The 14,936-nt window shown below is 46.2% G+C and overlaps 1 protein-coding gene across 5 annotated transcripts in view; it reads right to left on the reverse strand.

Moving 5' to 3' along the window:
• Positions 1-3,714: 3,714 nt before the first annotated feature.
• The window catches only part of CELSR1 (cadherin EGF LAG seven-pass G-type receptor 1), a 157,452-nt gene continuing 146,230 nt past the window's right edge, over positions 3,715-14,936 (reverse strand). Inside the window, exons 28-35 of one of the 5 annotated variants that reach the window (XM_042815550.1) lie at positions 13,909-14,035; positions 11,966-12,091; positions 10,573-10,709; positions 9,972-10,075; positions 9,015-9,182; positions 7,994-8,236; positions 7,444-7,708; positions 3,715-5,708 (exon numbers count right to left, since the gene is read on the reverse strand). In XM_042815550.1, coding sequence (XP_042671484.1) covers positions 5,684-5,708; positions 7,444-7,708; positions 7,994-8,236; positions 9,015-9,182; positions 9,972-10,075; positions 10,573-10,709; positions 11,966-12,091; positions 13,909-14,035 — 1,195 coding nt within the window. In that variant the 3' untranslated portion in view covers positions 3,715-5,683. Of the gene's footprint in view, positions 5,709-7,439; positions 7,709-7,993; positions 8,237-9,014; positions 9,183-9,971; positions 10,076-10,572; positions 10,710-11,965; positions 12,092-13,908; positions 14,036-14,936 lie in introns of those variants that run through there. The other 4 variants (XM_042815552.1, XM_042815553.1, XM_042815551.1 and 1 more) reach the window with 4 other exon arrangements.

Below are 14,936 nucleotides of genomic sequence, written 5' to 3' on the forward strand. Positions count from 1 at the left end.
TGAAATTGAAGTATTTCAAATCTGAAAGATCTTGCATGTGGCTTCCATTTGAACTACCAGTACCATAGAACAAAAAGCAATAGCCTACACTGGTCCCATGCGGGTTTGCTCCTTATTGAGCCCAGGGGCTGAGCATTGCTCATGGGGCAGATTCACAGAATCATAGAATTGTAGAGCTTGGAAGGGACTTCTAGAGATCATCATGTCCAACCCTCTTGCTAAAGGAGGCTCCCATCAATAGGTTGCACAGGTAGGCACCCAGACAGGTCTTGAATACCTCCAGAGAAGGAGACTCCACAACCTCTGGGCAGCTGTGTCGGTGCCTCACTGCCCTCTGAGCATAGAGTTTCCTCCTAACATCTAACTTAAATCGCCCTTCTTTTAGTTTAAATCCATTCTCCCATGTCCTATTGCTATCAGACTGTGTAAAAAGTTGACTTCCTTCCTGTTCATAAGCTTCTCATAACTATTGGAAGGACACAAAGAGGTCTCACGGGAGCTGCCTCTTCTGCAAGCCAAACAAGTCTTACTCCCTCAGTCTGTCTTCATAGGAGAGGTACTTTGGCCCTCTGATCATATTCATGACTCTTCCTCTTTCTCTTCTCCAGCTCAACAGCCCCTGGTCTCTCAACCTGCCTCACGAGGAAGATGCTCCAGGGCCCCAGTCATCTCTCAGACCCCCCACTTGGCTCTCTCCAGCAGTTCCCTGTCTTTCTTGCACTGGGGAGCCCAGAGCTGGGTGCAGTGCTCCACGTGTGGTCTGACCGCATGTGCAGGAGAGGAGAACTTCCCTCAACCTGCTGGCCACGCTCTTTTCAATGCAGGCCAGGATCCCGTTGGCCTTCTTGGCCACAGGGGCACACTGCCGGCTCATGGCCAACATGTTGTCCACCAGCACACCGCATCTGGTTATTCCTCCCCAGCTGCAGCGTTCTACACTTACTCTTGTTTAACCTCACCAGGTTCCTCTCCACCCAGCTCCCCAGCCTGTCCATCCTCCTCTGTGCAGCTGGAAACGAAGGGGTTAACCATCCAAGGTTTCTTCAGTGAATTGAAATATGTAATGAAATGTATGGATTGTTCTCAGAAAGTGAACGTGTGCTGCTCAGGGTTGATTTAGTGCCTGGCCTGGAACCTTGTGGCTGAGCTTCCCCCAAACACAGCTGTGGCTGCCTCCTGTGGGACTGTGTGGAGTGGAACTGGGTGGGAATGTCCCTGAGAGCCGGGTTTTCCTCTCCCTCTTAAAACTTTTGGGAGCTGCATTTATAACTAATGACATTGTTGCTGTAGGTTTTTTTGTTTGTGTTTTTTTTTTTTTAAAGGAATGTGAGGATCTGAGGAGCACATATTGGAAGTGCAGCTGTTGTGACTGAAGAGCACTCTCAATCTCTCTGTCCCTTCAGGGTGCTTGCTCCTGTGTGAGAGCCCTCCTGTGCCGAGGGAGTGCTGCAGCCCCCACCCACAGCACGTGGCCTCAGAGCTGCTCCTTGCTATGCCTCTCCTGCATGAAAAGAGGCACAGTTAGAGCTGCTCGGGGCTTCACACACTGTCCTCTTGAACACGTTGATATCTAACAAATGTGCAAGTATATAGAGACATATAAAAGTTGTGAGGCAGTAGCACAGGCTGCCCAGGGAGGTGGTGCAGTCACTGTCATGGAGGTGTTGAAGAACCATGGAGAGGTGGCACTGAGTGACATTGTTAGTGGGCAGTACTGGTGGGAATGGGCTGATGATTGGAATAGAGGATTTAGTGGTCTTTTCTAGCCTTAATGGTTCTGTGATTCTATGATTTGCAGCACACACATCTCACATCTCATTTTGTCCTTTAACACAGTGCTGACACGCTGGGTAAAGGAGCAGCATCAGATGGGACATGTCTTCAAGCAGAGCTTTTGGCACTGCCCAACACTGCAATCGGCGCAGGCTGATGCTCTCCACTATGAGGTTTTGTCCAGAACTCTCTGGGCAAGCACAGATGTTTTATAGAATCTCTCTTGGGCTTTGTTTTATTTGGTAATTTCATTCATAGCCTGGATGACGAAATAAAAGGGAGCTCGTAAGATCTGCAGATGTTGCCAAAGGACTCCAGGCATCTTCATGGACAGGAGTAACATCCAAATGAGTTTGAGAAATTGGAGAATGGATCCAAAACCAAGAGGCGGATATGAAAAATGACAGCAGTGTGAATTGTTGCTCACAGGGAGGAGAAGTGAACTTTTAAAGGTGCCAACAGGAAGGGTAGAGGCCAGGCAGTATGGCAGAAGGGCTGTGGGGCCCACACGTCGCCCAGGCAGGTCCCGGCCCTGCAGGCGGTTGGCAAATACACTGGAAAGGAATCTAGGATTTTTAGGAGCACATTGGATAAATCCCAAAGCACGTTTGGTTCTGGGTTGCGGAGGGGGCTGAGCTGTGTGATCTCTTGGGTTACTTCAGCCTCCCTGTGCCAAGTCACTGCTGCTGGTCCATCTCTGCTGGAAATACTTCCTTCTATTTGCTTAAATCAAATCTCATTTTCTGACTGCTGGCTGGCCTGCATCGTGCATTCTGCAGGCGGCCCTGATGTCTTTCCTCTCCCACTGCCACCTGCAAGAAGGATGCATTTAGTGCTGGGAAGAAGTGGGAGAGGGCAAAAAGGAAGGCAGAATACAAGCAGGAATCTCTTCTTACTGCTCATGTCTACAACCCACTGCATACCAGATGTGTACTTGGGTGCAAAAGCAATGGGAGAAATGATTGGAGTGAAAAAATGTGCTGGTAGGGACAACATCTCCCATTGGGGAACTCCTGAACTTGCTGGGCTCAGGACCACCTTGCTGTGCAACGCTGTTGTGCTGATTCTGTTCCTGAACATCTGCTGGTGGTGGGTGCTGGGACAGGACCATGCACTGCTCTGCCCCATAGAGCTCATGTGAAAGCCTAGGTCTTAGCCATGCTTTTCCATGGAAATGGGGACTGTATAAATGAGAACAGATACAAGTATTATTGTTCCAGCAAAAATGAACTTATACATTAACATTAAAAAAAAAATCCCTTTGGGCTCATTGATTGCATTTGTTTAGTGGCAAGTTTTGGCAGAGAGGTTTGCAAATCGAAGCTCCCCACCTTTGATTCTGCCCCTAAATCATTACAGCAGTGAAGCTCTCACACCCTCACCTTGCATCCTGACAGTTCATTGCCTAATGTTTAGCAACATTTACAGAAAAGCTGGCCAGGTGATACTGGGAAAAACTTCATTTCCAGAGTGCTGCCAAATCCTTGCAGGTCCCTGCTGTGCCTCACGAGATATTTAATGAAGACTTGCACAACAGCCTGAGAAGTACAGCGTGAGCAAGAGCACAGCTTAGCGCTCGTTGTCTCAAGAAAGCCAAGAGTGGAGCCAAGAAAGTCAGAAGAAGTCAGAAAGTCAAGAAGTCTGATTGCAGCCTTGGGGTCAGCCCCACTGTGGGGCTGGAGGCAGCGTCCCCTCCATGGTAGGAGGCTGTGTTGGGCCTGGGTGGCTCTCAGCGCAATACCTGGGGTTTCTTCCATGCAAATCCTGCAGGAGCAATGGATACAGTTCTGAGGAGATCAGAGCCCAACTGCAAAACAGAAGCTGCCATGCCCAGATTCATCCCGAACTTCAGCCTCCTGGTGAAATGAAGGCATCCCAGGCAGGGCTGGGAAGGCTCTTCCAGAACAGCACTGAAAATAAACTCCAGAGATGGAACACAAGTCCAAAAAAAATCTTAATTTATTGTAAATTCTCCTTTCGTCTCTGCTGCAATTCCAGTGTTCTGCACATTAATAAATATACATTTGTTAAAAAAAACAACAAACAACCTCCAGTGTCTAATCTGCCATAAAGCTTTTAAAAAGTCATAAAAATAGGTTTTAATTTTTTTTTTTTTTTTTTTGTCATTAATACAACTGACCCTCCTTTACTGCAACAGTTCTGATCAAAATAAGACTACCTACATCTCACTGGGACAAAATATACATACACAGATAGGAAACGACTCCCACAGGCTCCGCACAGTGCCTGAGCACATGGCCAAGTGTCAGACACCCGAAACATTCAAAATGGTTTTCCCTCAGCCAGAGAATTTCACACAGCACATTGCATCACTTGTAGAGGAAGAATATCCTTCCTCGCCTTCCAACTGCCTCCAAAATGCATTCAAAAATGCACGGGAATATACCAAAACTGAGACCGACACATACTTTATTTCTCTTTTCTTCCCCCCCTGCATTCCCACATTTCTGCATCTCCCCTTTCCCACGGTGCAAAAGAAAGCTGATGCGTTCCCACAGGGCTGCATGGGATGTGAGGAGCCCCAGGAGCCCTGGTGGCAGGCAGCAGCTCACGGCCGTACCACTGCCCACAGAACCTTAATCCTTCCATGCGCCTTTGGACACACTGGGAAGGGCAGGGATGTGCCCAGCAGCTGGGAAGTGAGGCCTGGCCATCCTTCCAGCCCTGTGTTTCTGCTCCAATCAGCAGCGTGCTGACTGCAGGGAGACAGGAATCAGCAGCGCCATGGCTGCAACGCAGAATGCCACTCGTGTACAACCTGGGAGGGGAACCCTCTCCCCGAGGTCCCTGAGCCACACCAGCAGATTCAGAGCAACCCCTCTCACTTACACCACTTGCTTTTTTATTCTTGCTAATGGCAATGCTGATCTGAGTTGTGCCATACAAAGACGGCGTTGAAACCTTAAGACTAAGATACAACTTGTTTTTAGTCCTGAAGTGCAGTTTCCAAACATTTCAGTGCACTGAGAGAAGAGGCCAAAACACCAAACAGTGGAAAAAACACAAAGCATATTTTGTCACTTGTAGAAGAGGTTACAAAGAAAGATGCTGTGTCCTTACAGTGGTCCAAAACCTGTCAACAAAACTTACTGTATGCATGGATTTAGGAGTTACCTGTACTGTGTTACTCTGCATTGCATGGCAGGCTGGCTTCCATGCAAACCTCTGTTACTTTATTGAACGCCGAATTCAAGTAAAACTGTGCAACATTTATATAAAAAATATCAAAACTCTTTTAACTGATTTCCTGTTATCAAATTAAGAAGATCAGTATAAATGTAAAATATACAAAAGAGCTTTTTCTTTCGCATCACCATACAAAATATATAAAAGTATCTACACTTTATATATATATATAAATATATATATAAAGGGTGTGTTGTTTTTTTTCTGGAGACGACACGCCCATCGGGGGTGGACAGAGATGCTGGCATAGAAACTAAAGGACACTTGTTGGGACATTCCTCCGCAGAGTGCAGCGGGCCGATGGGTCACACTGCGGCCGGAGAAAAGTTGATGAGAGCCACCTGGGGTGCCTGCCTGGAGCCTGGCGGGCTGACTCGCTGTAGGACTGCGGCGGTAGCTTGTTTTCCCTCGCTTCTCCCCAATAGATGTGCAGCCCCTGCGGCACTGTCCGCACTGTGAGGAGGTACCCAGCCGTTCCGGGCAGCCCTGCGGCCGTTCCATGCGTTTTGGCACGGGTTGGTGTTGTTGTTACCCCACAGCAGCCCCACGGCGGATGCAGCCGGCACCGTGTTCCCAATGCGAGCACCGGTGCTCTGCCAGGCACCACCACCCTCGTCCTCGGGCCATGCAGTGATCCCGGCGAAGTCGGAGGCTCAGCCCCACGGTGAGGAGTCCAGAGCCACGATCACAGCTCCCTGGTGGTTCAAATTGAAGTTTCATTACTGCCTCTGTTAGTGGGAAGAAGTGATCATGCAGGGTTAGGGTTAAACTGACACGGGCAAATGTCCCCACCCGAACTGACCCAATCTTTTTAGTTAGGTCTCACGCTCCACTGATGCTTGCCAACTGAATGTTGCACGGGGATCACAGAATCACGGGTTGGAAGGGACCTCAAGAGATCATCGAGTCCAACCCCCCTGCTTAAAGCGGGTTCCCTCCAATAGGTTGCACAGGTAGGCATCCCAACAGGTCTTGAATATCTCCACAGAAGGAAACTCCACAACCTCCCTGGGCAATCTGTTCCAGTGCTCCATCACCCTTACCATACGGAACTTCCTATGCACAAGCTTTAGGCCAATGCTCCTTGTCCTATTGCTGCACACCACCGAGAAGAGAATGCTCTTCCTGAGCACACCCCTGCAGGTGCTACAGGCTATGAGAGTTGTACAGCGGGTGGCTGAGGGGTACACTGTTTAGAGGAAAGTTTATGGACTGTGTGTTTGGCTAACCCTTAAGTGATGATGTGAGGCTCACACTCAGACCTTGCAAGCTGTTAGAAACGTATTTCAGGCAGATTCACGCATTCCAAACCAGGATCTATTTCAACTGCCAGTCCTCAACAGCCCAAACATATATTTCTTCAGTGGGCTGGGAATGCTCTGCACACCCTTGAACAGCATTGGGAGTCTAAAGGGTAGTGGGATAAGGTTAAAGATGGGTAAGGAATTGTCTCTGGTTTTGAAGAAGGAGTGAGACTATTCTTTGTGTTAGTAAAAGGAAGAGAATGTGTGCAAAATGTTTACACAGACTTTACTCAAGGCTGTTCTCATTTTGAATGTGAAAACTGCAATGAGTAATGAGGTTTCTGAGAATACCTTGTGGTTGAAAGCTTGCTCAGCCTTTTGTTAATGCTCAATTCTGTTTAGAATGGCAAATACGCACACTGTATGGTGGGTGGGAATCACACACCTGGTAAGGTGTTAGGGTCAGAAGCTCAACACAGCACTTCTCTCTGCAGCTGTTAGCTCTCCAGCCCAAAAAACATGTTCCTCCTGCTTGGCTGGACTCCCATCCCATTCTCCCCCAGCCTCACCCCACACAGTGAGGAAGCTGGGCTTCCTCAGGGGTTTTGGGTTTTTTCCCCATCTGCTGACCTCCTGGCCACCCAGGACACCTCTTGCTGGACATGCATCAAAAAGTGCTGCTCCACGTATTACCCTGCTCTAATCCTGCTCCTTGGGTGCCTGATACTGGCCAAAGTATAATTAACTGCACCCTGTGACGTGTCCTGAATGGTCCCAAACATCCTCCTTGCTACAAAACAAGAGAATTTGTGAAAAAGAGAGAGAAAAAAAAAATGCTCCCATGGTCCAAGGTGCGTAGAGGTGAGAGACTGGGAGCACAGAGGTGGGAGCAGGGGGTAGCCCTGAGCAGAGCATTTTCCTAGGGCACAATCCCCACAGCTACACTGCTCATTGCTCGTGCCAGTACGGAGCACACCAAGGTGACCGGTGACAGGTGTCTACCACAGCACATTGCCTGTGATACCTGATTTTGACCTTCCTGTCAGTGAATCACTATTGTGTGTGCACACGACGTGGATGAGCAATGAGCCATGCGCTGGTGAAGGACTCTGGTCCAATCTCCACGAAATCTTTGCTCATGTGGGAGCATGCAGATGGAGAGCGGAGGGAGAGGTGAGAAGCATGGAAGGTCTGGCAGGGCATCCCACATGGCACTTACTCTGAGTCTGATGTCTCAGCATGTCCTGTTCCCACATGGACGTTCATGGCCATGCCATTGAGCTGGTCTCGAGACTGCTCCCTCCGAGCATTTTTGACTGTCACCCCCGAGTCTGAAGGAGAGCGGACCCCATCGTTAGTCCCAAGGGAAGTAGTCCTGGATGAGATCGTGGTCTGATTGTAATCTGACAGCTTTTCTCGCAGCCGATTCTTCATATTCTTGTCAATCAGTGGGGGAGGGTAGGTGACTTTATTTTTTAAGATGCCTGTCACCAAAGAGAGGGAACAATCAGGATTTTGAAACACATCAGTAAATTCATTTATCAAACTGAACACATCTGAGAAGCGACTCTTCATATTTCTTAATAAGAATTCTGGTTTGTCATTTTATTTCAGAACCAAAGGATCAGAAATCACCACTTCCCCCCTGGTAATACAGGCTGAAGCCATTAGGAAAGTGCTCTCCTAATGATCCCAATCCCCTCCCTAACCGATGCTTATTATCGCCACAGTCTCATGGCCTGCTTGCAGAGCTGGACTGGCTGCACTACCTTTCCTCTGCTCCGGCTGCTGGTTGTTCTGGTGGGACAGCGGTCTGTTCTCCTTCTGCTGCCCATCATTCTCTTTGTCCTGTGGTGCTTCATTGCTGTGGTTCACCTGATTTTCCCTGTGAAGCTCAACGTTGACCTTGGTCTCAACTTTGAGTTTCTGTTTCCCGCTGGGGTCCTCGCTGTCGCTGGCCGTTATGCACTCTGTGGGCCAATAGGGTTTCACATGATTGGGAAGGGTATCAACTGCAATGCAAAAAAACACTAGCTCGAAAACCACTGTTGCATAGGTGGTTAGCAACTGATGCCCAGCCAGTGTTATCTCCAGCAGCTGGGAAGGAGATGCGTGCCAAACCAGACAGTCAAACTTGCTGTGTGCTTCAGAGGATCGTCATTGCACTGCACTGCTGTTGGGGTGCAGCAAAGCCCTCAAAATATCTCTGGCAGGATGGCAGGGTGTCCAACTCTGCCTGAAACAAGGCTGTGGTTCCACACAGAGAAGTGTGAGACAAACCTAACCCTCATCTCTCCAGGGCTGGCAATCCCCCACGCTCCCCAGGAATGGTTTCTGAGAGGTGAGGGCAGCCGAGGCACCTCCCATGGCTCCACTACATCCAGATGCTTGTGCTGCCCAAAGAGAGGCAAGAACTTCTTCCTCGTGCCTACAAAATAACAAGTTCCCTCCCCCTCTTCCTCTCCTTTTGCATTTTGCTGGCTGTGTGGCACCATTTCCAAGTGCTGCTGGGACCTGTCTGCAAAACATGCTGACTGCTGTCTGCTCGAACATGGTTAAGCTGCAGATTTGCTCCAACATCTTTTTACTTGCACTCATTTTCCCCTATGAACAAACTCTTGAAAGGAAGAAAGGCCTCTAAGCTGGAGACAAGGATCAATCTGCAGTAGCAAGGCACGGTGGTAGGGATGCCATCTCAAATATATGCTACCTGGTAAATTTGTTACATCTACTTAAAGCTATTTTGAAGAAAATAAAACCATTGCTCTCCCCCCCTTGCATCAGGAGTACCTTTAGGTGTGCTGTGGAGAGGGCCACGCTCATTGTTTTTGGCAGTGGATGTGTTCCACTTTTTCTCTGGCTCAAGTCCGTCTTCTTCACTGTCTGATGAATGGGAGGAGGCATAAGAGCTGCTGTGCTCATCAAGGGACAGTTCACTGTCAGAGTCTGAGTCATGCTCTGCAAATGCAGAAAAGAGAAATACAGCAATGAGAGGGTAACCAGGAGCTGGACACGTCTGTCTGCAATGCATGAAGAAAAAGAAAAGGCAGGTGTCTGGCTCAGGACGTGCCAGGGATGTGCACTTAAACCCACAAGTGCTCTCAAGATTAAATCAGAAGGACTGTGGCATCTGCCTAAATCTTTATGGGAAGCGTAACTGCTCTGTTCAGCTAATGGGAGCTGCAGAACAGAATGTGGAAGCTTTTTGCACTGTTCAATACTCAGAACAGTAACTACACAGTATCTCAATCAACACAACAACTGGAAAGCCCAGGTACTTAGAAATATTAAAAAGCCTGCAAATGTACTCTTAAAAACTGCTACAAGGCAACAAAATTTAACAGCAAGACCCCAAGTGAAAGGAAATCAAACAAGAGACACTTCTCATTTTCTTGTATGAAATGCACAGTCATAAAAAAGGATACTGCCTCAAGGTCTCAAACATTAAAAGATGTCCAATTAAAAGTCTAGAGAGTAGTACATAATTTGTGAGAAAGAAAAGGGACGCCAGAAACTGTCAGCAGCTGTGACAGCTGTCAGATTAAAACTGAGCCATCACAAGAAGCAGATACATATTTCCATTCCAGAATTCCCTAGTAAGGCAACCACTGCATATCTCCTCATGCCAACAGCATAACGAGAATGAGATGCAGAGTAACTGCTCCTACTGTTACAGAAGGCTTTGAAAAAATTGCTGAGAAGGGAAAGGTTCACAGATGGGTCAAAGCACTTACAAGTAATTCTTACCATTAGATTTAGATGGATTCCTGTGAAAAATGGAGGAATCTGCTTCAGTCTGACCAGCCCTTGCTTGACTTGAGGATCCACTGAGCTTATGAGCAGCATCATCCCTTAGAGGATAAAAACACGGGACACCTTTCTTGGTCATTTCACTGTTCTTACAACAAGGCAGACATGCAAATGAGATCCTTTTGCCAGCTGCAGTGCATGCTAGTCAGCCCATGCTTATTTGATTGCCAATGTAGGCACTTCTACAGCAAGACACAGATAATGTCTGCCTTGGAGACATGAATCATCATTCTGAAAAAGCCTGATGTTAATAATCTAAGTCCTGCTCCTTGAAACACATGTGTATTTTAACAGGCAAGCAGCACAGCCAAAATAGTTAACACAGCAGCGATGGTAACCACTGCACTGTTGGAAGTCACCATTGCAAAGATTCAAGCAAAAGAAAATGCACCAAAGAAAATGACAGTCACATGAAACATAACTGTTAAGACAGAGCAAGTAACACTCGAAACATTTCTCTTTTGCTTTTTGTTTTCCACAAGAGTAACGAAAAGGGAAAGGCAAGCACCTGAAAGCCATGCACCTGCCACCGGATTACCTGAGGATATAAGCAAGGTAGCTATTGTGGCTCTTGGCTGACCTGACGGTGCTCTCTAGGGAGACAGTGGATTCCCCAATGGTTGTGCGGTACATATTTGGCTCTTCTATGTACGTGTTGTTACAGTTCAGAGATCGCTGAAGGGGGAAAAAAAAAGACACGAAGCAACAGTGAATGATAAGAGGCATTGTTTTAAACAAAACACGGTGGATTCCTGACTGTTCTAGGCAGATCTTTCCGTTCTGCAGCACACAGACGGGCAGAGAGAGCAGTGCCCAGCACTGACGCAGAAGCTGGAGTCTGAGATCTGTAACTGACTCTTTTCTTCAGCTGATGTACCTGCTCCTGAGAGTCTGAGTGTGCCTGAGTTTCAGCAAAGACTTTCAGTTCATTGCTGCTGGACAACAGGGGCCAGGGCATTGTATGCCTTCTTGACAGAAAGATTTTAAATGTGACTTAAGGGTCTACTGTGAGCCTTTAAGGGCAATGGAGAGTAAGACTGATCATTTTCAGAATGTTGATCTTGAGTCCATATATCTTATTAATGTTATTGCAAATAGACATGGAAACAGATCAAAGCAAGAAGTCTTAAAATGGTTTTCACCAGAGCCTGTGGGCAGGGACCTGGGTATTCATTACAGCACTTTGAATATTCAAAGCTGGTGGACATGAGGCTCTCAGACCCAGCTCATCAGAAGAGTGTCGGTGCCTCATTTCAATCAACCAATTAATTGAAAACCTTTGCAGTTCTGAGCCTTAAAACCTCTTCCTCAATTTCCCACCTGGTAATAAAATCTAAGCATGCCATCGTCTCCCTTCCCCAGCCAGGGAGAGACTAGCTGCAAGCTGGCAGAGATGGCACCATGTTAGAGGGTACTTTCATGGTTCAATCTTATGGATTTAGGGCTCAAGACCACAATCTGATCCTGTTAAGCTTACCAGTGTAGGTGTCACCTGGATTGCAATATATACGGAGGAGTAATTGGTTACTTTTACTTACAAGTTTCAGACTTCTATTTACATAAATCAATAGACTATGATCAGAATAATGCAAGTACCAAAGTGGTCCAGAATACCCCACATACAAATTCTGTGCTTGCTTTTCCTGACCTTTGCAAGTATAAAAAATAATGAATGCCTACTGAAAGTCCCGTTAGACATGCTGCCTGTTAAAAGTCTTTAAGAAGTGATTTTTGATGCTGAGGAAAAAAAATATTTCCTGTCAAAAGTTTTAAATAAAACACTAATCAGAACTTTTGAGAAGTCCTCGGTGATTTTTGTAGAAGTCACTGAAAGCAGACAATTCACTTAATTGTGAACATGCCAATTATAAGTGCATTTTAGGTAACTTCTACCAGCCAGAAAATGATTTTTTTCCCATCTTTTTTCTTACAGTTAATAAAGTAGCTCTTGTTGCAGTGGAATCATCAGGAAGAGGTTTCTTTCCAGTTAAAGTATTCTTCAAGTGCTTCCTGACTTCTTTGTTAAATACGCAGTGGAAGAAGAAAATGAACAGCCCCTGGATCGTTTTAGAGAGAAGAAAACAAAATCTAAATGATTCATTACCACCAAACTGCAAACACAAATGAGTATTAGAGAACATTTCTGAAACAACCCCTGAATTCCAGTTCACAGTCCATGATTTCAACAGCAGTAACTATTTCCTGTCTTTGACTGAAATGGCCCTGACTGATCCCTTCTGCATAATTTGCTTCCCAACTTAAATGTGCATAAATGGCCTTGGAAAATATACAAAATGATGTTCCTATAGGATTTATAGAGCAGAGCTCATTGTAGTTGTCACTCTACCTCATAGTTCTCAGTGTCCAATAGGGACATCAGTGCCACTGGAAGACATTTCAGGAAGTTTCAGGGTTGTAGCTGCATTAAGTTTTCAGAGCTTTTACACTGATTCTGAGACAAAATCAGTAACAGCACACCAACAATATCATGGCCTTTAGTGAAAACCTCTGGAAATGGGGAACTACTGTGGTAGGTGTCCTTAATATTGCTGCTAAAAGAACTTTAGAAAGCCTCATTAGGCATGAAGAGATGCTGGGGTCAGGGAGCTTTTGCCCCTTATGTTCTTCCTTCTGGAAGGGAAAGGCGCTGAAATTGCCAGGGCTGGGCAGCCTTTGGCCTGCCAGGAACACACATGAACACATTTTTGAGGGGGCAGGGAGCATGCACGTGTATGTTCTCAGATATATTTGCTTTGAGGGAATTCATGCAGCTGCCAAACTGTTATCCATTTTGGTTGGAGATATAGTATATAGAAGCCAATCACTCATGAAGTTGCAGCTGTACCAACATTACAAGATGCCTGCATTTCAAGATTTCAGCCAAAGCAATTGACTGAGAGTAACTTTAAACTTCAAGCTCTTTTTCTAAACATTCAATCAAATGCAATCTTAGTTGGCATTAGCACTTTGGGATTATTCATTAATAAAACTCACATAAATGTCCCTCTAAAGAATACAAGTTCAAAGAAGGCAATGACGTGAAACACCACATACCACCGTGCCTCTCCAGGCAAGTTTGGAGAACTCCAGCCACTGACTTTCCTCCCTCTCCTCAGATTTATATTTAATTTTATTTCATTCTAGGCTTGTGGAAGCCTGGTTTTACAGCCTAAGTGGGAATATTTATTTCAGAGCATGCCAAGTTGCAGTGGCAGAATATGTTCCAGGCTGGTCTATCTGATGTGCTTGCAAGGCCTGGACAGGCACCTCCTTGGGAGACCTACCAGACTTCTTTTTCTCTTTCATTAAAATCTGTGGTTCTTGTGCTGCAATTGACAGCAGTGGGCTTCCAGCAGTGGCTGTTTTAGTACTGTAGGCAGTACTAATTAGCATGACTTCGTAATTACTTTCATGCCAGATCTCCTACAAACCATATTCTGCATCTTCAATCAACAACAGTGCAGATCAAACAGGTGATCCAGTAGAACCCTACTGCACTGAGTCATATTTAAGAATCACTATTTGACTAATTTTCTTAAATGGTAACTTATATTGTGAAAGCAACAAAATGACTGTTAACAATGAACTTGCAGAAGACAACAGCAAAGATTTTGCCTCTGGAAAGATACAGGTATAATTACCTACTGTTATTTGTCTGTCGTTTTTTGAGAGCACTTATCTTAGGATGACTGAAAGTGATAGACTGCAATTACTAGAAGCTACGGTTTTGGTGAACAGAGCACTCACTCCCTTTGAGAAAACAATACAAAAATTGTACTTAACACCTCAGTTACAAAGTTAGCTAACATTTACGTATTTTTGGGGCACAGCAGTGCGTTCACTGAGGTCATTCACTGACAAAATGCTAACATACCTGCAAGCAGCTGAAAATGGCAAAGAGATAGTGAAAAGTCATGACGTCGCTGTTCACTGCCATCAGCCCCAGGAGCCACGTGGCACTGATGAGCAGAAGGAGCAGGAACGCCGTCCGCAGCACCGAGCTGTGAAGGAAGCACAAGAAAGCACTTGCAGTATGAAGGAGATAGGAGGAAAGCTCAGCTTCTCAACACAGGTGAGAAAAAATGCCCTATCCTTCTTGAGAGCCCACACGGACCTGGTGAGGAGTAAATGCCCACGGATTCAGCAAAAAGAAGGCCCTTGAGGCAGCGCTCACCAGCTGCCAATTCCCAACCCCCCTCCTAGTGCTATCTAATGACTTAGAATATTCAGGTTAAAAAAAGAATTAAAAAAAAGGCAATTTCTTTTCAAGTCTGTTTCTAGGGTGATCTTCCAACAAACATGGCTGTTCGCCAAGCCCTACTGTTCAGTCTTGTTGACTCTGAGGCAGAGATCTGGGCGGTAAATGGCCAGGTCCGTCTCAGTTCTGTTTGTTGAGTTCACGTTCGCATTCTTTCCCAACGTTACAGCCCAAGGCTTTGAATTGAGAGCAGTCAGGGGAGTGTATGTTTGCTTAAAAACATTACTTACACAGACACTTTCCAAAGCTGGTGACAATTCCAGTGGCAGAAGTTTCATGTTCTTAGTAAAATGGCTGACATTAAGTAGCAATTTCTCCCCATTTGTTTAGGGAGATTTAAGGAAGAAAAAAAAACTAAAAACTGAGATCTACTGCTGAGTAAGTAGCTGCAGAAAGCCTTTTGAAATCTTATACAGCTACCTGTTTGTAAAAAGGGGCTGTCTTGACACTAGCTAATCACACTGTAGTTCACAGGCAAATTCTAAGCTTTGGGCAAAATAAGACTTAATGGGAATGTGCTGCCACAACAGCTCAGAAAGGCTGCAGGTTTCAGCTTGTGGGCTCATCCCACGGGGAATGGGATGGGGGTGGAGGCCAGTCCTCAACACAGGAACCACAGTGGGCCCCTGCCTGACCTGACTGGT

Source organism: Centrocercus urophasianus, unplaced genomic scaffold, assembly GCF_019232065.1.
Source record: "Centrocercus urophasianus isolate 14NV4802_14NV808 unplaced genomic scaffold, USGS_Curo_1.0 seq_15, whole genome shotgun sequence".
Classification (NCBI taxonomy): domain Eukaryota; kingdom Metazoa; phylum Chordata; class Aves; order Galliformes; family Phasianidae; genus Centrocercus; species Centrocercus urophasianus.